The sequence below is a fragment of the Anolis carolinensis genome, chromosome 3 (assembly GCF_035594765.1).
Source record: "Anolis carolinensis isolate JA03-04 chromosome 3, rAnoCar3.1.pri, whole genome shotgun sequence".
NCBI classification, from domain to species: Eukaryota; Metazoa; Chordata; class Lepidosauria; order Squamata; family Dactyloidae; genus Anolis; species Anolis carolinensis.
The window spans coordinates 242,620,893-242,641,993 of record NC_085843.1 but is presented as its reverse complement, the minus strand read 5'-3'; the positions used below and the strand labels follow the sequence as shown (position 1 = coordinate 242,641,993).

Sequence of the window (21,101 nt, the reverse complement as noted above, 5' to 3'; positions counted from 1 at the left end):
TAACAGCTGACATTTCCTTGGCTTCTCATGTAGCAGAAACAGCTTCTCCTTCAACAGGCTAGGCAGGATCTTTCAAGGCAAAGAGGGCAAGAACTGCCCATGCCTCACCTTCCACACCCATGGCCTTTCCACCTGCGCAAAAAGTGCAGGTAAAGAGAAAGAAGCCAAGAAGAGGCCAAGCGACATGGCCTCCCAGCAGGGCGTGAGCACTCCATCCCAGCTGGTTTCACCAGGGCATTTGGCCTCACCTGTGCCCAATCCACCTCCCAGTGGGTGAGTACATGCTGCCCATCTTTTTCCCAGGTGCTGTCTGACTTGGGCTATGCCCTCTGAATGCTGACTCACTCTGTATCAGAGTTAAGAGTGCACAATGGCACACACATTTGCTCAAAATAAGGGATGCTGTTTCCTGGAGCCTATGGAGGAGGGACTCCTGCATCACCATAGGTCGTTCTCCCAGGGCTCGACTCAGTCTGCTTCTCCCTACTCTGTCTCAGAGGTGGCCTCTCAGACTTCCTGCAGTACTCCACCCAGTATAGCTTTCCTTTTGGGCAGAACTCTCCTTGTAGAGACACATTTTATGACCTCGGTGACCCTTACGCGTGCTCATATACAGCTGTTCCTTGAGAACTTGCTAGCCAGCTGCCACTTGAGGAGCCTTATCAGGGCCCTACCACCCTTACTATGAAGGGCGGCGATGAGACTCTCCCTATTCGGCATTTTCTATTCCTGCCCGTTTCAATGAGGACTTTCATTCATCGGCTTCCAGGCTTATGTTGGTAGCCTCCATGATGGCTCTTTGACAAGCTGAGCTACCAGCATTGCTTGCTGCACAGTCGGTGGGCTCTGAGGCATTGGATACAGAACACCTCACTCGTGAACCAGCAATGGACATTGATTTTTCTTCTCTGGAAGAGATTCAGAACTTTTCAGCTCTGATGGTCCACTTGGCCCGGCCTCTTCGTTTATCAGCTTCTCAGCCAGCACTCTCGTGGAGGACCCTATTTTTTCTTCATGTCAGCAACAAACCAACAATTCTCCCATTATTGCCTTTCTTGCTACAGCTCATTAAGGATTCCGCAGTACCCCGTCATCAGTGTCACCCACCTCCAGGTGAATAGACATCCTTTATAAGGTGAACTTTTCTTCAGCAGAATGGTTGGCCAAGTCTCCAAAGCCCAACTCAATTGTAGTTGACGTTTCATAGTCCCGCCTCTCTCAAAGAATCCATTCCACCCCTTATGACAAAGAAGGACAGAAGCTTAATGCTATAGGCTGCAAAATCTACTCTTCTGCGGGTCTTTTTGCCTGGTTGGCCCATTATGGGACATACATGGGGGCGTACTAGGATTTTCTTTAGAACAAGATCGTGTCCAATTTTGACCACTTGCCAATAGAGGATCAGAGGATGGCCCGTACCATCACACAATAAGCTTGGACTCTTGCAGATCTGGCAAAACATACAGTTGGGTCAGTTGGCCATCTATTGGTGTCTGCGGTGACTCTCCGATGGCATGCATGACTCCACTCGTCTGAACTCTCCACTACAGCGAGAATGATAATTGAGAACCTGCCTATGCACCTCTTCCATCCTGACACAGGCTCTCAGTTAAAACATAAGCATAAGATAAAGCAGATGCCACACAGATTCGGGTGTTTGCCTACAGGGTCCAATAGCCAAGTTTGAAAGGCCCAACATACCCTGTCTCGTATCCCCGTAGATATAGTCCTGCTACCACCAGAGCCAGGACTAGGTCACAGCCTCCAATGACTTTAGCTAGCAGGCCACTCCTTCCATCCAGAACCCAACACCAGGGTAGGGGAAGGTAGCCTGCTCAGTCTAGGTGCTGTTTCTAGTTTGTTCTTGCATGTGGCCTTGTCCTATGTAGGAAGTCAACAGCCCTGCTTGGCTGGTTGTACACTTTTCTTTTCTCACTTTTTGCCCTTTTATAGGCTTCATAGCTTGGTTGGATCCAGATGATGTTGACTCTCTCTCAAGACCAGCACCAATGTTTCAGGGTGAGAAGGGTGGAATATAAATACTGTAAATAAACAAAATAAATAAATACTAACATGCCTGACCGGGCAGGTGTCGCACCCAGACATTCTAACCCTCCATCTCAGGAATGGAGGCTATGACACTTTACTGAAGGAGAAGCTGTCATTGTTGCTGCTCATAAGCCTGCCACCCACAAAAGCGGTAATACACTTATAAGTGGGAATGGTTATTAAGCCACAGTGAACTCCCTGGCCACCCCAACTACCATAATTCTTTATTTCCTTGAGTCACTTTCTTAAGCGGGTCTTTCCCTGTCTTCCCTGAAATATTATCTGGCCACCATTTCCTTCTGTTTTCAAGACCCACTCATTACACTTTTTAAAAAAGGTTACAAGGACATTGATCTATCAGTCTGCCCTCCATCTCCAGGGTGGAGTTTGGAGCTTATGCTTTCCCAGCTGTCAAAGCCCCCGTTTGACTCTTTGGCATCAACAGATCACACATACCTATTGTGGAAAACAGTGTTCCTTGTTACCATTATGTTGGCAAGGCGGGCGAGTGGGCTCTGTGCTCTCGAGGGAGGATCCCCTTATCTTCATTTTCACAAGGACAATGTGGTCCTCCGTACTAAGATTGCATTTTTGCCAAAAGTCGTATTCCAGTTTCACATGTGTCAGGAAATATTCTACCAGCTTTTTTTCAGAATCCAATTTCCCCACTGGAATGCTCCTTCCATATGCTTGATGTCAGACAGGCTCTGGCTTTTTAAGTGGACTGTACCCATCCTCACAGGAAGTCCCCTTGACTCTTTCTGAAATATTGCTGGGATGCCCTCAGGAGTCCAGTTTCCTCCCAATGGCTTTCTTCCTGGATCATCTCCACCATCCAGCTCACTTACCAGCTTTCTGGCAGACCCCCTCCGTCACAGTTCAAGGGGCATTTGGCCAGAGCTATCGTCGCCTCAGGCTTTCTTATGAGGAGTGACTCTTGAGAATGTTTGCAGACGTGGTAGACTCCACTCACTTTTGTGTCTCACTATAAGCTGGATGAATTCTCCAGAGAGACGCTGCCTTTGATAGAGCGGTGCTTTTTTCTTTTGTGGCATGACTCCCCTCCTCCAAGGTGTGTAGCTTGTAAGTCGCCTATATGTGCGATTTCACAGATGCTATGAAGAAGAAGAATGGGTTACTTACCTATAATTAAGTTTCTCTGAGTGGTTATCTGCAAAATTCACACATCCCTACCCATCTTACCCACTGTTCGTCATGCCTCGGTTGCTTTAGGTTGCTGCTACAGCAGCCGAGGAACTGAGGTGTTAGCCCCTACAGCTGGCCAAAAACTCAGGGGGAATGGGTGTGGCTAACATCAGAAGGTTTTTAAGAGCTCTGGAGAAATCCGACTTGTCTTACACCTGCATACAAGACTCATATATGCGAATTTCACAGATGACCACTCAAAGAAACATGGTTACAGGTAAGCAACCTATTCTTCTTAATGAATGTACCGCAAATGAATGTACTTTTGAACCAATGAGATTGTGGGCTTAAACTTGTAGTTTCTGGTAAATCTACCATATATACTCATGTATATATTGATTTAATGGATATAAATCAAGGGCAGGTTTGGGGTCTAAAATAGTACAATCAGTGTAAAATTCCATTTGTGGAAATTTATGCTGCACAACTTTAACATAGGATCTTGGCCATTATCATCTTTTTATATTCTTTTAACTGTTTTGTTATTGGGCAGATTAGTCTTCTTCTGCTTTTGGAACATTTAAAAATGTTACTGGTATGTTATGAATTATATGTTACTTAAAATACATTTTCCTATCTCTTATTGTCTGTTGGTATTTTTTCTTTGTGTGATTGCAGTTCCTTTCCTCCTTGTTTTGTCAAGACATCCAATTTTTGAAGGAAGCCTTCTTCTCTAATAGCTATCTTGGTACTGTTAAAGGTGTGGTGAATTCTTGGGTCTGGTTCTATATTATCTTTTACTGATGTGCATAGTAAGTAGTAATTATTAGCTAGAGAAAATGTAGTTTTTTTTAGACATTTCATAGTTTATAGGAAGCTGTATTGGGAAAGCTTTGGAATATAGAAGTACAAATGATATAACAGATACTGTAATGTTTCAGACTCTGTTAAGCTTTGTTATTCCAGTGATAGCCTGCATTGAATACATAGCATTAGGGAGATTTGTGCTAAGTACCATGCCTTTCATTTCTTTTCAGTGTGATTGTTGAACAAACTGCCTTTGTGCACCTCTACATTTTCCCATACTTCAGTATGAAGTACATTGTAATACTTTCTAGTTTAGATACTGTTCTTGTGTCTGAGACTCAACACTACAGGGTGCCTTCTGCTGAATACTTTTTTCATGTTAGGCTTTTAGATTTCACTTAATGCATTTAACTTTTTAAAAAGTTTAATCATAATAAATTAGAATTTAGCTAATTATTTCTGTTTTTACATGTGGTTCGAATTTAACATGAAGCACTTTCATAATTCTGCATCTGTTTGCTTGTACATACTTTGTATTTGGTGAGGATAGCAATTCATAAAAGTAATTAAATGAGCTCTGGTTCATCAAAGTTGATGTCACAATAATCATCTTAATGTATTAAGATTCCTCAAGAATGGTTTTCTACAATGAATTGGTAACAGGTTGTAATTTTTCTATATGGTTTGATGAAGAGGTGTGGTTTTTTTTTTAATAAACTCTCAGATTTGCAGAGATGTCTCCCTTTCCTCCATGAAACACTATTTCTCTCATCTTGGTCAATCCACAGGGCTACAGGAAAAGAAATTCCACCTAAACATTAGGAAAAACATTCTAATGGTAGGAACTCTTTGACAGTAGAATATGCTTCCTTTGAGTGTGGTGGAGTTTTCTTCCCTGGGGTTTTTTAAACAGAGGCGATGGTCATCTGTTGGTAGTGCTTTGATTGTATGCTCCTGCATACAACCAGACGGCCTTTGTTGTCTTTTCCACTTTATGGTTTTGTGAGTCTGTAATCCATATCTGATTGGTCTTGCTGGCTAGGATGTGCAAGAGGATGTCAATAGATATTTGGTTGGATTCAAGTTTGGATGAATCCTGTTCACATCAAACTGAAAAGACACCAAATTTAATTGCATTAGCAGTTACCAAAATGCAGCTATTTGTGTTGCTCTGGTTGCAGCGCCTAAGTCAGAGTATATATGAAATACTTTGCTTGCAAAATGCCATTCAAATTGTTCATAGCAAGCTACTGGAAACTCCCCCCTCCAATTTATGAGCTGAGATGCAAAAGGCCACTCACATTTTTAACAGATTACTGAAGGGTGGAGAGTGGCACTATGTTTACATGACACTCCAAGAATAAAGTACAGGAAGAGAGTGTTGACCATGCTTACTTTTGAGTGATTGAAAAAAATTTAATAATTTTAAAAATCTTCTTGACTTAAGATGCAGTATTGCAGAAATCTCACTGAAGTTAGTATGATGTACTTTTGATTAGAAATTCACGGTATTAGGATGTTATTCTATTTGTACCACTTCAGAAGAGTAGTCTGAATGCTGTAGCTTCAGTTTCCTACATTATATTAGCAAATTTAGTGGAAAAAATGTTCACTAGAAAACTTTAGTTGAGTGTGCAGTTTTGTTTTCCTAAAATAGTCCATGAAAGTTAATGAAATTGCCTCTTGTTCAGTTCTACAGAGTTTTGATAAGAAAGCAGTTTTTAATTACAATTAATTTATTTTCTTCATTTCTATTCTGCTCTTCTCCTCCTGTGGGGGACTCAGAGAAGCCTTTTGTCTGAAAGCAGTTGTGATTTGTTTATTTTATGGAATATGTTGGATAATAGGTACTTCACAATCAACTATGCATTCCATTGTGGGTAGAAGAATGTAGTAGATAGAAGTTATAGTTGGGATTTGCATACTTCATCAGTGCTGCTATATATTCTGCAGCTATGTAACTTTATTGGTCTTTTGAAATTACTTACAGTAACTCACTTCCTGTTTTAACATGACCATAAAATACAGAAGAGGATTTCCTCTTACACCATGAAAGAGCTTAGTAATGAACTTTTTGAGTTATAGTTTCAGTAAAGCAAGGGTTCATATTTGTAAAAGATGACAAATGCAAATAATCTATCCCCTGTTAACAAAGAAAAGTGCACAGTGTAGTTTATGATGGAGACCCAAAGAAAGAGTAATTTGCAAAATGAATTCTGTGTGCTTTCCAAAGTTCAAGAGTTGAAGGCCAAGTTTGGAAGTGCAGATGAAGGGGAATGTTAAATATGGGGAAGGATTATATGGCTGTGGATTTTTGTAAAATGTTGATTGTATATTATAGAAAATATTGTGTTATTATATGTTGTTTTGTATTACAAATATTATAAAAATGGTTTATTAGGGGATGGTGAGAGCATAAAATGCTGGAGGTGACCGGAGTCTGACTTGAATGTTTTAATGGAATTTTTCAAAGGCTTCTGTATATCAAAAAGATAGTAATTAGTTAGAGTTGATCAGAAGAAAATAAGAGGTGAGACAGCAGTCAGAATAGACAGGGTTTAGTTGATAAGAATGGAATTAGTGAAGCATGTTTAAGGAAGATTGATTAGTACAAGCGTCTAAGCCAGGGGTCCCCAAACTAAGGCCCGGAGGCCGGATGCGGCCCTCCAAGGTCATTTACCTGGCCCCCGCCCTCAGTTTTATAATATAATATTTTATATCAGTTTTAATAATATATTGTATATACATATAATATTGATAATATTATAATGTTATACAATATAATATTAATAATAATACCATATAATAATATTAATTATATGTTGTATGTTACATATAATATTACAGTATAGAGGTGTAGTTCATTATAGTAATATATAATGCTAATATTGTGCTATGCTAATAATATAAAATATTGTATATATATACAGCTGCTCTGAGTCCCCTTCGGGGTGAGAAGGGCGGGATATAAATGTAGTAAATAAATGCAGTAAATAAATAATTAATTTTGGACTTAGGCTCGCCCAAAGTCTGAAATGACTTGAAGGCACACAACAACAACAATCCTAATTAACTTGACTATCTCATTGGCCAGAAGCAGGCCCACACTTCCCATTGAAATCCTGATACATTTATGTTGGTTAAAATTGTTTTCATTTTTAAATATTGTTTTGCTCTTTCATTGTTGTTGTTGTTTTGCACTACAAATAAGACATGTGCAGTGTGCATAGCAATTTGTTCAGTTTTTTTTTCCAAATGATAATTCGGCTCCTCAACAATCTGAAGGATTGTGGACCGGCCCTCTGCTTCAAAAGTTTGAGGATCCCTGGTCTAAGCAATAGTACTAACTCATTGGACAATGTATAGCACAGAATCCCTATTCTTTGTATATTTCCCTCTTTCTTGGACAGATGCAGAAGCTGGGATTACCTTACTGCTGGTTGTAGCACTTTGTACTGTTTTAAACTTTGTATATTGTGTATTATAACTGTTTTAACTGTTTTAATGTTTTATTTTGTTGTATTATGGTGTATCAGCATTAATTGCCAGTTTGTAAGCTGCCCTGAGTCCCTTCGGGTGAGAAGGGCGGGGTAGAAATGATGGAAATAAATAAATAAATAATAGTACAGTTGACTGGGGTAATCCCTGATGAATATGTCCACCTACTGATTGAATTATAGTTCTGACTGTACTATGCTGCATTTACACATTCAATTTATCATCATAGAATCATAGAGGTGGAAGAGACCACATGGGTCATCTAGTCCAATCCCCTGGAGTAGATGGGAAGGGATGCTATAGCTGGGAAATATATTTGGTTTTACCTAGTTTGTTAAGGCAAGGGCATTGCCTTAATAAAGCTTATCTGTCCGAACGTGTCTCCTGCTACGACCTATCTTGAAGCTTAAGATCATCAGACGAGGCCCTGCTCACGGTCCCGTCAGCCTCACAGGTGCGGCTGGCGGGGACGAGAGACAGGGCCTTTTCAGTAGTGGCTCCCTGCCTATGGAACACCCTCCCCATTGAAGTCAGGCAGGCTCCCTTCCTCCTATCCTTCCATAGGAAGGTTAAAACTTGGTTGTGAGGCCAGGCTTTTGAATAAGAATTAGCAGCGCTAATTATTATTATGTACGCCAGAACTCAATTGACAGACCCAGTCTTTTGAACTTGAACACATCCATTTGTATTTTAGAATGTTTTTATGAATGTGGATGTAAGTTAATAATTTTTAATCTGATTTATAGTGTATTGTATAATTTTTATATATGTGTTTATTGTAAGCCGCCCTGAGTCCCCTCTTGGGTGAGAAGGGATATAAATGTTGTAATAAATAAATAAATAAATTGAAAAGCCCATTGTGTTGGCATGTCTTCTGCCTAGGTGTTACCTCTCTTAGCATAATGTGTGAGCATGTCTGGAGGTCTCTGGACATCACCTTGTTTTGTACTGAGATTGCCTGCTAGATTCTTTTATAGGGACCTATAGAGCCAGCATAGTGTAGTGGAAAAATGTTCTTAATGTAAAACAAAGTCCTTTTTAAGAACTGGAGAACTCTGTATCAGGTAACATTTGATCTTCATTCTTTGAAGGCTGGGGAGAGGTAGGGAGAGCGACAAAAGTATTTTGCCTGTAGGCCAAATTGTATCTTTATAGGAACAAAGATATCATTCCTGCCTGGAATTAAAACACGCTGGACATAATGCCTAGGTTTGTCCAGAATTTTCTTTTTAGCCATGGCATAGATGGCAAAGTGAATCCTAACCTGAATACATTTTGATTATGAGATTTCTTGAGTTAAAGGTTTAAATTACCAAAGCCTATCCTCAATTATACTGTAAATCAAGTAGGTAAAATCTTTCTTGGTGAACATTTAGCAGGGTAGTGTCTGGCATTCATAAACTTGGTGATTTTTCGGAATGGAATACTTGTTTTGTCAGGGTTTTAAACAAGTTTTTTGGAAGAACCAGGATGAAGAACTTGATGAAGCCTTCTATCAGTGACTGACCAAACAGGCACAAAGAAGAGATATAGTAGTCATGGGCGATTTCAACTATCCTGATATCTACTGGAAAACAAAGTCGGCCAAGAATACAAAGTCCAACAAATTCCTCGCTTGCCTTGCAGACAATTTTATGGTCTAGAAGGTAGAAGAGGCTACAAGGGGATCGGCTATTCTTGATCTCATCCTAACAAACACGGAGGACCAGATCAGTGCAGTTGAAGTGGTCGGACCTTTAGGGGCAAGCGACCATGTGCTCCTGCAGTTTGCGATACAAAGGAAAGCCGAAAAGTCAAACCCACATTCTGGACTTTAGGAGAGCTGACTTCCAAAAATGAAGGAAATACTGAGCGGCATTCCATGGACGCCAATACTAAAGGACAAGGGAGTTAAGGATGGATGGGAGTTTTTAAAAAGTGAAATACTCAAGGCACAAATGCAAACAGTGCCAGCAAACAATAAAAATAAGACAAGTGCAAAGAAGCCAGAATGGATGTCCAAAGAATTTCTAACTGGTCTAAAACTCAAAAAAGACATGCACAAGAAGTGGAAAAAAGGAGAAATCACCAAAGAAGAATTCAAACCAATAGTCAACTCCTGTAGGGAAAAGGTTCGGAAGGCTAAAGCGCAAAATGAGCACAGGCTTGCCAGAGACATTAAAAACAATAAAAAGAGCTTCTTTGCTTACGTCCGTAGGAAAAGGAAGAACAAGGAGGTGATAGGGTCTCTGTGAGGAGAAGATGGGGAAATTCTGACAGGGGATAGGGAAAAGGCAGAACTATTTAATGCCTTCTTTGCCTCAGTCTTCTCACAAAAAGAAAGCCAGCCTTAACTTCAGTAACATGGAATGGATGAAGGATTAGGGGAAATCCAACCCCAAATAGGGAAACAAGTTGTCCAGGAACACCTGGGTGCTCTAAACGAATTCAAGTCTCCAGGACCAGATCAACTACACCCAAGAGTATTGAAGGAACTAGCAGAAGTTATTTCGGAACCACTGGCAATCATTTTTTAGAGTTCTTGGAGAATGGGAAAAGTCCCAGCAGATTGGAGGAGGGTGAATGTGGTCCCTATCTTCAAGAAGGGAAAAAAGAATGACCCAAACAATTACCGTCCGATTAGCCTCACGTCAATACCAGGCAAGATTCTGGAATAGATAATTAAGGAAGTGGTCTGCAAACACTTAGAAACAAATGCGGTCATTGCTAATAGTCAACATGGATTTACCAAAAACAAATCATGCCAGACTAATCTGATCTCTTTTTTCGATAGAGTTACAAGCTGGGTACATGCGGGGATTGCCGTGGATGTAGCCTATCTGGATTTCAGTAAGGCCTTTGACAAGGTCCCCCATGACTTTCTGGCAAACAAGCTAATCAAATGTGGGCTAGACAAAACTACAGTTAGGTGGATCTGTAATTGGTTAAGCAAATGAACCTAAAGGGTGCTCACCAATGCGTCGTCTTCATCTTGGAAAGAAGTGACGAGTGGAGTGCCGCAGGGTTCCGTCCTGGGCCTGGTTCTGTTCAACATCTTTATTAACGACTTAGATGAAGAGTTAGAAGGCACGATCATCAAGTTTGCAGACGACACCAAACTGGGAGGGATAGCTAACATTCCAGAATACAGGAGCAGAATTCAAAACGGCCTTGACAGATTAGAGAGATAGGCTGAAACTAACAAAATGAAGTTCAACAGGGACAAATGCAAGATACTCCACTTAGGCAGAAAAAATGAAATGCAAAGATACAGAATGGGGGACGCCTGGCTCAACAGCAGTATGTGTGAAAAGGATCTTGGAGTCCTTGTGGACAACAAGTTAAACATGAGCCTACAATGTGATGCGGCTGTGAAAAAAGGCAATGGGATTTTGGCCTGCATAAATGGGAGTATAGCGTCTAGATCCAGGGAAGTCATGCTACCCCTCTATTCTGCCTTGGTCAGGCCACACCTGGAATACTGTGTCCAATTCTGGGCACCACAGTTGAAGGGAGATGTTGACAAGCTGGAAAGCGTCCAGAGGAGGGCGACTAAAATGATCAAGGGTCTGGAGAACAAGCACTGTGAGAAGTGGCTTAAAGAGCTGGGCATGTTTAGCCTGCAGAAGAGAAGGCTGAGAGAGACATGATAGCCATGTACAAATATGTGAGGGGAAGTCATAGGGAGGAGGGAGCAAGTTTGTTTTCTGCTGCCCTGGAGACTAGGACGCGGAACAATGGCTTCAAACTGCAGGAAAGGAGATTCCACCTGAACATCAGGAAGAACTTCCGCACTGTGAGAGTTGTTCGGCAGTAGAACTCTGTCCCCCGGACAGTGGGGGAGGCTCCTTCTTTGGAGGCTTTTAAGCAGAGACTGGATGGCCATCTGTCGGGGGTGCTTTGAATGAGATTGTCCTGCTTCTTGCAGGGGGTTGGACTGGATGGCCCGTGAGGTCTCTTCCAACTCTACAGTTCTATGATTCTATGATTCTAAGAAGCAATAAATGGGTAAACCTTACTTTTGGGCAGAATGATTAATAATACTGGAAGTTACATTTGAACAGTATTTGGAAAGTTGCCTGATTCCCACCTCAGATCTATGTATTACATCCTAATCACAGGCAGGTAAAGATTTTTAGGGCAGCAAAGTCTGTGTCAGGAAGATATGAAGCATAGGAGTGATACATCTAGTCTATTCATCTCCAACATTGTGCTCTAGATATTTTGAACTACAGCTTCAATCATTGTTGATCATTGTTTATACTGACTGAGACTGTAGTACAATACATCCAGAGAGCACCAAGCTGGGCAAGGTTGATTTAGATCTGGCCTGGAAAGCTCCTGTTTATTGCTGTTCTCTGTTACTTCTACACCAAGAGCTGTCACCATTAAAGAGGGGACATAGGTGTAAGTTAAAAGGAGTTAGTTAACTTACCAGATAATTCTTCAGCTGCAAGAATTAGGTTAGCAATATAATAAAATTGATTTGCTTAATTTAATTTAGCCAGGCTATGTAGGACATTGACTGATAATTTAATAATGCTTATAAACATCAAGTGAACGAGACTGTGTGTGTGTGTATGTATGTGTGTGTGTGTGTGTGTGTGTGTGTGTGTATATATATATATATATACAGTAGAGTCTCACTTATCCAAGCTAAACGGGCCGGCAGAAGCTTGGGTAAGCGAATATCTTGGATAATAAGGAGGGATTAAGGAAAAGACTATTAAACATCAAATTAGGTTATGATTTTACAAATTCAGCACCAAAACATCATGTTATACAACAAATTTGACAGAAAAAGTAGTTCAATATGCAGTAAAGTTACGTTGTAATTACTGTATTTACAAATTTAGCACCAAAATATTATGATATATTGAAAACATTGACTACACAAATGGCTTGGATTATCCAGAGGCTTGGATAAGCGAGGCTTGGATAAGTGAGACTCTACTGTGTGTATATAACAAATGGATTTCAATAGTAGCAGCATGCAGATGTAGTTGTGCTCATGAGAAGGTATTTATAAAAATACAATCAATCATTTTTGCACTGAGCCTACTCTAAACATTTTTTAAAAAGTTGAATACTTTTAAAATAAAGGAACAGAATGATTCAACGGGAGCTTTGTTAATTGGATTATAGAGTACCTGTCCTTGTTGGATGAAGTGAGTTCCTGACATCCAAAGCACAGGAGTGAAAAAAGCTTGGAAAAAATGCCAAAGACATTAAATTGCAACCTCCAATTCCATTTGTTTTATAGTACTAACTTGTCATTCCCTCTTTCTGCTGCAGAATGAACAGAATATATGTATTCATTCCTGAATGTTTGCCTCTCTATAGGTCGTAAGCTGCCCTGAGTCCCCACTGGGGAAGATATGGCGAGATAGAAATAAAATCTAATTCATTTATTCATTCATTCATTTTCTGTCAGATTTTTGAAGGGTTATGTGCCTAAAATCTGACAATAAGAAATATTTTACAGCTTAAATTCTGAAGTGAGTGTCAAAAATAATAAAATGCAAGTTGTTAATCGCATATCTATTTCATTGTAGTAAATAATTATAAATAGGAAAGATTTTTTTTTAAAAAAGGTGTAACATGTTTTTATTGTGTTCACCCATTCATGTTGATAATGTGTGTTCAACATTCAATTTCAGTGTATTGTCTAATTCATTAAGTATCATGTCTGATAATGGGGAACTCGAAGACAAGCCACCAGCTCCACCTGTTCGGATGAGCAGCACTATCTTCAGTCCAGCCAGCAAAGATCCATTATCAGCTAATCACAGCTTGAAACCTCTGCCATCTGTGCCAGAGGAGAAGAAGCCTAGGAATAAAATCATCTCTATTTTTTCTGGCACTGAAAAAGGTAAGATGCTGCCTTTTCTATTTCTTTATGTTACATGATTTTGGAAAGCAAACAATGGGTGCATAGAAAAGTGCATCGCATATCCTATTTCAGTGCTTATTGCATGTCTGTTTATCTATAAGGTCTGGCTTGAAAGGAGAGTGTTTTCATTTCCTTAGAGTTTAAAACCAATTAGTCTGACCTTGTAAGTAGACTTTCAGCCAGAGGTTACTGTCTTCTTTGTGCTTTGGCCTGAGCCCAATGCCATTTCTTTCTCATATTGAGAACATGGGGAGGGAGCTCCTATTCCACAGGAGATGGGAACATGCACAAACTATTTCAGACAATCTGCTTCCAGACTGTGAAGTACTAAAGTGCGTGAAAAGTGGAAATAATCCATATAGAGTTCCCCAAACAAAAGATTTCTATGTGCTGTTTATGTCTGTTTTAAAACAAACAAATAATCTAAAGTGTTTTCTCTTGAATTGACTCCCTTAATTCTCATGGATTTGCAAGAGCTCATGAACATCTGGCAACCAGGGGGAAATAATGTCTATTTGAAGACTCTTGTGTGGTAGTTCAGTCAGGGTGCACTTATGTTGTTTGGCTTTGCTTTGACTAGTACTAGATGTTTACATAAGACATAAATGGCTGATAATAATAAAATAATCAACACTCTGTAGAGTGCGGCCCATGGTTTCCAGACCTAGGACCACACCTTAGAGGGCCCTGAAGCCATTTCTTAGGTTCTCCCCCAATTAAATAATGATTTATTTTGCCAAGAATTGCCCTAAAAGAGCCCCAATGCACATGGGCACATACAGGAGTGCTCCCCAACCTCCACTTCTTCAGATATTTTCATTTCCTCCTATTTGTCTTCTAGAATGATGGCAGGAAGTGATGTCCTGTTATTGTGGGGAAAGGGTCAAGTTTGTAATCTTGGCCCCCAAGAAATTGTCCACCTCTGCTCTAAATATAATGGAATATCTACTGTGATTTAATGTGCTTTAGAAACATATGAATGAATCATAGATTTGGTCAAATCAAAGGCATGAGCATGTAATGGAGTATGCATGTAAAATTTTCTTTATTATGAAATATTGAATATGTAATATATGGGAAGTAGTGTGCAGATAAAGTGATTGACTGACCAATTCAGAAACACGTGGAAGAAATGTATATTAAATACTGAACTGTTAGTGCACATATGGTCATAATTACCAAATAATGACTTTCCACTGGTCTATAAAAATAAAGCCCATGAACTTGTTGACAAAAGATGACTAACTGTCTGCATTCTTTTGCTGACTATTACTTGACATAATCTGTGTTTATTTAAAGTAGTTCTACAAACTTTATGCATGTCCTTGTTCCTGGTGAAATTGATCTAGTAGAAATCTTGTTGAGTCTGATGTTCTCCAGAATATAGCAGTGATTTGGGCCTCTTTATTACAGGCACTATTTGTCCAGATTTTAACAAATAATCCAAATAGTTTCATGGGGAAACAGGGAATCTTCTACGAGTCCTATGAATAAATATATTATTTACAGTTTGAACTCTGCAAGCACATCCCATTACATTTATTTGCATTTTATTAATAAAGGTTATTATAAATAGTTTAAAACTATAATTTAATGTTTTAAAATTGCTTATTTATTATCTTGAAATTAGTCACTGCTAAAGGCTGCAGTCATTAGCCCTCTTTGTGTATACATATTCAATTACTTTCTATATAATTTGTGATTAGTCTTTGCTTTCTAGCATAGCAGCATCCCACATATTGTAAAACACACCTCCATACAATCTAATCAAATTAATCTTTTTAAAAATTGAGCATTTACTGGATCCATTGAGGTCTTGTGCAGTTTTCCTTCATTATAAAGTAACCAAAAGTAGGAAATGTGCATTGTTTGAAATCATAATATTTTTTGTCTATTTCTGCATTGTCAACTTTGGCCAAAATACTGTGGGTATCTTTTCTGCTATCTGCAGACGTTCCTTCTAATTATGTATGCCAGAAATTGAAGCTGGGGCCTTTTTCACATGAAACATGTACTCACATAATGACATGTTAGAACTATGAGTTTTCTAATCTTCTATTTGCCAAACACAAGCTCATTACTTCATTGACTACTCAAAGGTTATGCTCCTTCTCAATAGTCTTAGCATAAATTTTGTTCAAGACAAAATATATAAGCATCATGGCACATACATACATCTAACATTTCTATATAAAGAAGTGTATGTGGATAATTCCCTTGGCTGAATATTTTTTATTTTGTTTTTGTAGGAAGTAGGAAAAAGGAAAAAGAAAGGCCTGAAATTTCTCCTCCATCAGACTTTGAACATACCATTCATGTTGGCTTTGATGCTGTTACTGGGGAATTCACTGTAAGTATATCAAGCTTAGCTTTGTAGAGAAGGGAATGTATTCAGATTGTTTGCTTGAGCGTTTCATGTACGAGGGCTATCCAGAAAGTTCATTACGTTTTGGAATTAAAAATAAACAAAGTATAGGAGAAAACATTTACCATATTCAGTTGAAAGCCAGACCCAAATACTAGTTCTCACCATAGTCCCCATTGAAATCTAGGCAGTTATCATAGCGATAAAAGTGTTTGAAAAGCCCCCCCCCCCAAACATTTCCGCCTGGCTTGCGTCCTGAACCAGGCTGGCTTCCCTTCCCTCAGCTGTCAAGTGCTGCGCTCAGCTTTCCGCACGGATCTTCCTGGATCGCTCTTTGGTTTTTCAGATGCTTGCAAGGAAGGTGCTCTTCTAAGGTTTTGCAAGAAGCACACCTTTCCTGTCCCAAAAAACCTTCCTTGCAAGCATTTGCAAAACAAAAGAGCAATCAGCGGAAAGCTGAGCGCAGCACTTGACAGCTGAGGGAAGGGAAGCCAGCCTGGTTCAGGGCACAAGCCAGGCGGGAATGTTGGGGGGGGGGGGAGGGCTTTTCAAACACTTTTATCGCTATGATAACTGCCTAGATTTCAATGGGGACTATGGTGAGAACTAGTATTTGAGTCTGGCTTTCAGCTGAATATGGTAAATGTTTTCTCCTATACTTTGTTTATTTTTAATTCCAAAACGTAATGAACTTTCTGGATAACCCTCGTATTTAAGCACCAAAATTATCCTCAGTAGATATTTTTCCTCATAGCTCGACAAGACAACTGTAGAAAAATGTAACCACTATACGAAGTCGTTTTAACTTAATTTGATATAGGCATTATACGTGTTTCCATTTGGATTCTAGGAAATTCTGGTTTACCATGAACTAGCTTTAGGTGGATGCAGATGATTTGTTTAGTATGTTATTCAAGCCATTGTTCCCTGCTTGGTTTGCCTTTGACAAATCAGAATTATTTTTTAAAAAGTATCAGTTAACAAATCCTGACTTGTTTGAGAGGTTCAGATGACCTAAACTAATGTTTATTTTTCTTTTTAAAACCCTGAACCACCTACCAAGGAAAATGCACAGAAACATATACATACAATTTTGCATACACTTTGTTTTTTTATTATATTTGCATATAGTCTAGTGTGGAAGGAAAACAGATAATGATGCAGATAATATTGCTGTATTGTCAATATACTGGACATCTTTATGGAATCAGCATATTTATGAAATGAAGACTGTGCTGATTGTTGCATCATTTCTAGAAACCAGAGAATGATTGTGTTGTAATTTCATTTCAGCATATATTTATATATAAAGGGCACTTAATTTTATCTTTTGTTCCCAGGGAATGCCAGAGCAGTGGGCTCGACTGCTACAGACCTCAAATATCACCAAGTTAGAGCAGAAAAAGAACCCCCAGGCTGTACTTGACGTGTTGAAGTTCTATGATTCTAAAGACACTGCAAAACAGAAATATCTGAGCTTCTCTGCTACAGGTGTGGTTTACATAGATTAACGGTGAACCTTTAATCCCTAACTGCTATGCTTTGTATATTTATAATTTCTTTTCATGTATTGGCAGAATTTGGGGTATTTGAAAATGTTTAGTAAAATACTACATTTAGAACAGAAGTGTAGGTACAACAGAATACTGTGGTTTTATAGAGGGTATTTATTGATGTAGGCAGAACCTATGCCTTAGTACCTTCCTGAAACCTGGAAAACAATATTTCAGATGCTCTGTCTTGAGAGTAGTATTGTATAATAGCTAGCATACATTCATACTTGCTTAGGAAAGCAAAATTTTTGTTAAGCAACTATCTTGCACTGAAATATTTGGGATTTATGTTTACATTGCATACTTTTCAAAACTTTCTTTTAGAAAAGGATGGATTCCCTTCAGGAGCACCAGCAGTAAGTATGTTTATTATATGATAATATTGTAGGGTGCAGAATAAATCTGCACTACTTCATGCAAAAATCAGTGGGAAGAGTGCAAGTCTAGCTCTTTTTTTTCTTCCTTGGAATAAGTATTTGAGGAACAGGTGATGCTTTCTTGCCCTCCCCTGTTCTTAGAATACAGTTTTTTCATCTGAACATCAGGAAGAACTTCCTCACTGGGAGAGCTGTTCGGCAGTGGAACTCTCTCCCCAGGAATGTGGTGGAGGCTCCTTCTTTGGAGGCTTTTAAGCAGAGGCTGGATGGCCATCTGTCGGGGGTGCTTTGAATGCAGTTTCCTGCTTCTTGGCAGGGGGTTGGACTGGATGGCCCATGAGGTCTCTTCCAACTCTACTATTCTATGATTCTATGTTTCAGGCAACTGCTTGCACTTTATGCTAAAGTCTAGCATTAGGATAAACACACTTCTTGTGTTTTTAGACTCCATGCAAGACTCAGGAAAGGTCATGATTCCCAATTACTAAGCCAAACCAAACATGTGGACCTCATAGCCAAACCCTGTTTTTGCTATGGGCAGTGCAGAGAGACTAACTGTAGGCATATGAATAAGGAGATTTTATATAATATTTGGGTATTGGAGTACTATAAAATTCAGGGTGAGTTTTGAGTTTTCTGTACGTCATAGAAGAGACAGATTTTTTTAATTCCCTTAGTTCTGTAGACATTTTCTAAATATACACAGGAGTAATAAGTATGAACGGATTAAGAAGGTGCCTCCTGTACTACTACTACTAATGATAATGCAAAATCTGGTTTCACTTGCCATTCATATGACAGGTTTCAGTGTTGCATAAGGATCTCTATACTTAGAACTCAAGGTTATCTTTGTCCACATTATAGAAATACTGGCCATTGATTTTGTTGATTCCATGGTTTGTCCTTTGTATACATTAGCTGCAGTACACAAACAAAAAGTTCAACATACGAAAAGTAGAGGTGGGCCAGATCATATACTAGTAGAGAACCATTAACATTCAAAGTGGTATGCTCTGGCCTATTTTACTATGCTGTTTTAACATTCTAACATTAATTTATAGTAAACATCCTGAATTTTCTTTATTTTAAACAACAAATATAGCCCAATGCAAAAGTCTCAGAGCCTTCTGCAGCAGCTGAAGAAGAGGATGATGATGAAGTGGCTCCTCCAATTATTGCCCCCCGACCAGATCATACAAAATCTGTGAGTGTTGTTTTTTTACTGTATAGTTTACTACTTAATGACCTTAGGCAAGTTCCTAGATTTCTTAGTCTCTAGCACGAAAATAATGCACTACTTATCTATAAGATACACAGGGAAGCAGTTGGATGTAGTGTTTTGAGTGATGAATTGTGATCCTGGAGGCCAGGTTCAAATATCTACTCTGTCATGGAACCCAGATGGGTTCCTTGGGAAAGTTATACTTAAAACCTCAGAGAGAGGCAAAGACATTACCCCCTCTAAGCATATTTTGCTAAGAAAACGCTGTAATTGGGTTGCTTTATCACATTTCTTTGGAGCAGTAATTTGAATGATGTACAATATACACTATAGGGGGAAAGAAGGAAGGCCAGCTGTTAAACAGAGCTCCATATACCGGCAAGTTATTTCAGATTTCAGTATCATTCTGAAGCAATATGAGTTAAAAACTTAGACAGGAATCTTCTGCCATAAATATTATTTGTCACAGCTTGAACCTTAGAAGAGACCATTTAGACACAACATGAAACTACAATAATGATGTTAATTTTCTTACAGATTTACACACGGTCAGTAATAGATCCCCTTCCAGCACCATCCGGTGACTCAAGTGACAGTGCTGCTAAATCAGCTGATAGGCAGAAAAAGAAAACTAAAATGTCAGATGAAGAGATCATGGAAAGGCTACGTAAGTTAGAATTTTAAACAAAGCCTCAATAAGATAAATGTTACATGAACTGGTTGACGAAACAGCAGTTGTCCCTACTTATTGTATACGTTGAACCATGTTTTGATTTCTTCATAGAAACCGTAAGCAAATCTTCCTTCATTGTCGAATGGGTACAGGCTAATGTTCTAGGACAGTGGTTCTCAACCTGGGGTCCCCAGATGTTTTTGACCTAGAACTCACAGAAAGCCCAGCCAGTTTACCAGCTGTTAGGATTTCTGGAAGTTGAAGGTCAAAACATCTGGGGACCCTAGGTTGAGAACCACTTTTCTAGAATGTGGTGAAATACTGAAACAGATTGTTAAGGAACTTCTCGCATGTTCCTATTATTCCATGTCATTTTTTGTGTGTCATGAAGTGGATCAGTTGTAGATTTTTTCATCCAGATGACAAAGTATGGAAGTGTTTTAGATAGTAATAATACTGTATATTGAGAGGATTGGTTTACATATTCCCAAATGTGTTCATATTTGAGTGTGTAGCAAGGGAAGGTGAGATTGAGATTTAACTATATTGTATTTATTCCACAGCTGCTTAAACCAGTAATACAGTTGGCTCTCCATCTGCTGGTTCAGGATATAAACCAACTATGAATTGAATACATTTAAAAAAATTAATCCCACCTTTTCAAAGCTAGATGGTGACTGAGTATATGCACAAAATACTTTTGGACAAGTTGAATGGACATGAGGGAGTGTAGTACCACAAAAGGGGGAAGAAAATTGCAACAATACTTACTTTTAAATGCCAGCTCCTAATCTTTACATGTCCTTGCTTGGTTATGTCATTACAATCAGAAACTATCCTAGCTTGGAGAAAAGAAGGAAAGACATTGAAGTGAGCCTATGCAATCTGGTTTTTAACCATGGATGCTAATTTGATACCAAAAAAAAAGCAGGCTGTGATGACCAGCCTTTTAAATAAATCTTCCCAAATTCCTGTTGTCCCAGAAAATCTGCAGCAAGAGTTGTTTCTTGTGTGGGATTGGGAGAAGAAGAGTCATGTTTTGTGGTGTTTTAAAATCCATTTGGGAAATGAGGGAAGCATGAATAAGGAAAAAAGTTCTCTACTAGGATCAGCTGATGGAACGCACAGGTAAATTGTTTGAGGAATGAGATCAGGGAATCAGCTCAGATTCTACCTATTACTACCAGCAGCCTTTCCTGTTTTTCTTACTTTCCTTCCCTTTGAGTAAAGTGAGGAAATCTGTCTTCACTTGCTTGGTAGCTACAGCACCACAGATGGAAAAGAAGGAGGGAAAAAGATGTGAGGAAACGTGCTACGATACGTTCACGTATAGTCACAGAGCCATGCCTGGAACTGTGCCCTGCATCATTTTAACAGCAGCCAAAGTTGAAGTTGTGTAAAGCACTACAACCATTTTATATAAGGGAGTTGAGTATCTGCAGATTTTGCGTTTTCGCTTTGGATAGCAAGGCCTAAGTTAGTGCTTGAGATGGCAATATAGAAAGTAATTTTATTTGTATTTAAAATTAATGAGTTTTG

At 39.1% G+C, this 21,101-nt stretch overlaps 1 protein-coding gene across 2 annotated transcripts in view; it reads left to right on the top strand.

The window, feature by feature from the left end:
* The window catches only part of pak2 (p21 (RAC1) activated kinase 2), a 48,574-nt gene that overhangs the window by 15,316 nt on the left and 12,157 nt on the right, over positions 1 to 21,101 (top strand). The window contains exons 1-7 of one of the 2 annotated variants that reach the window (XM_062976508.1): positions 49 to 273; positions 13,140 to 13,351; positions 15,622 to 15,722; positions 17,078 to 17,228; positions 17,615 to 17,646; positions 18,770 to 18,871; positions 19,427 to 19,556. In XM_062976508.1, coding sequence (XP_062832578.1) covers positions 185 to 273; positions 13,140 to 13,351; positions 15,622 to 15,722; positions 17,078 to 17,228; positions 17,615 to 17,646; positions 18,770 to 18,871; positions 19,427 to 19,556 — 817 coding nt within the window. In that variant the 5' untranslated portion in view covers positions 49 to 184. Of the gene's footprint in view, positions 1 to 48; positions 274 to 13,139; positions 13,352 to 15,621; positions 15,723 to 17,077; positions 17,229 to 17,614; positions 17,647 to 18,769; positions 18,872 to 19,426; positions 19,557 to 21,101 lie in introns of those variants that run through there. The other variant, XM_062976509.1, reaches the window with a different exon arrangement.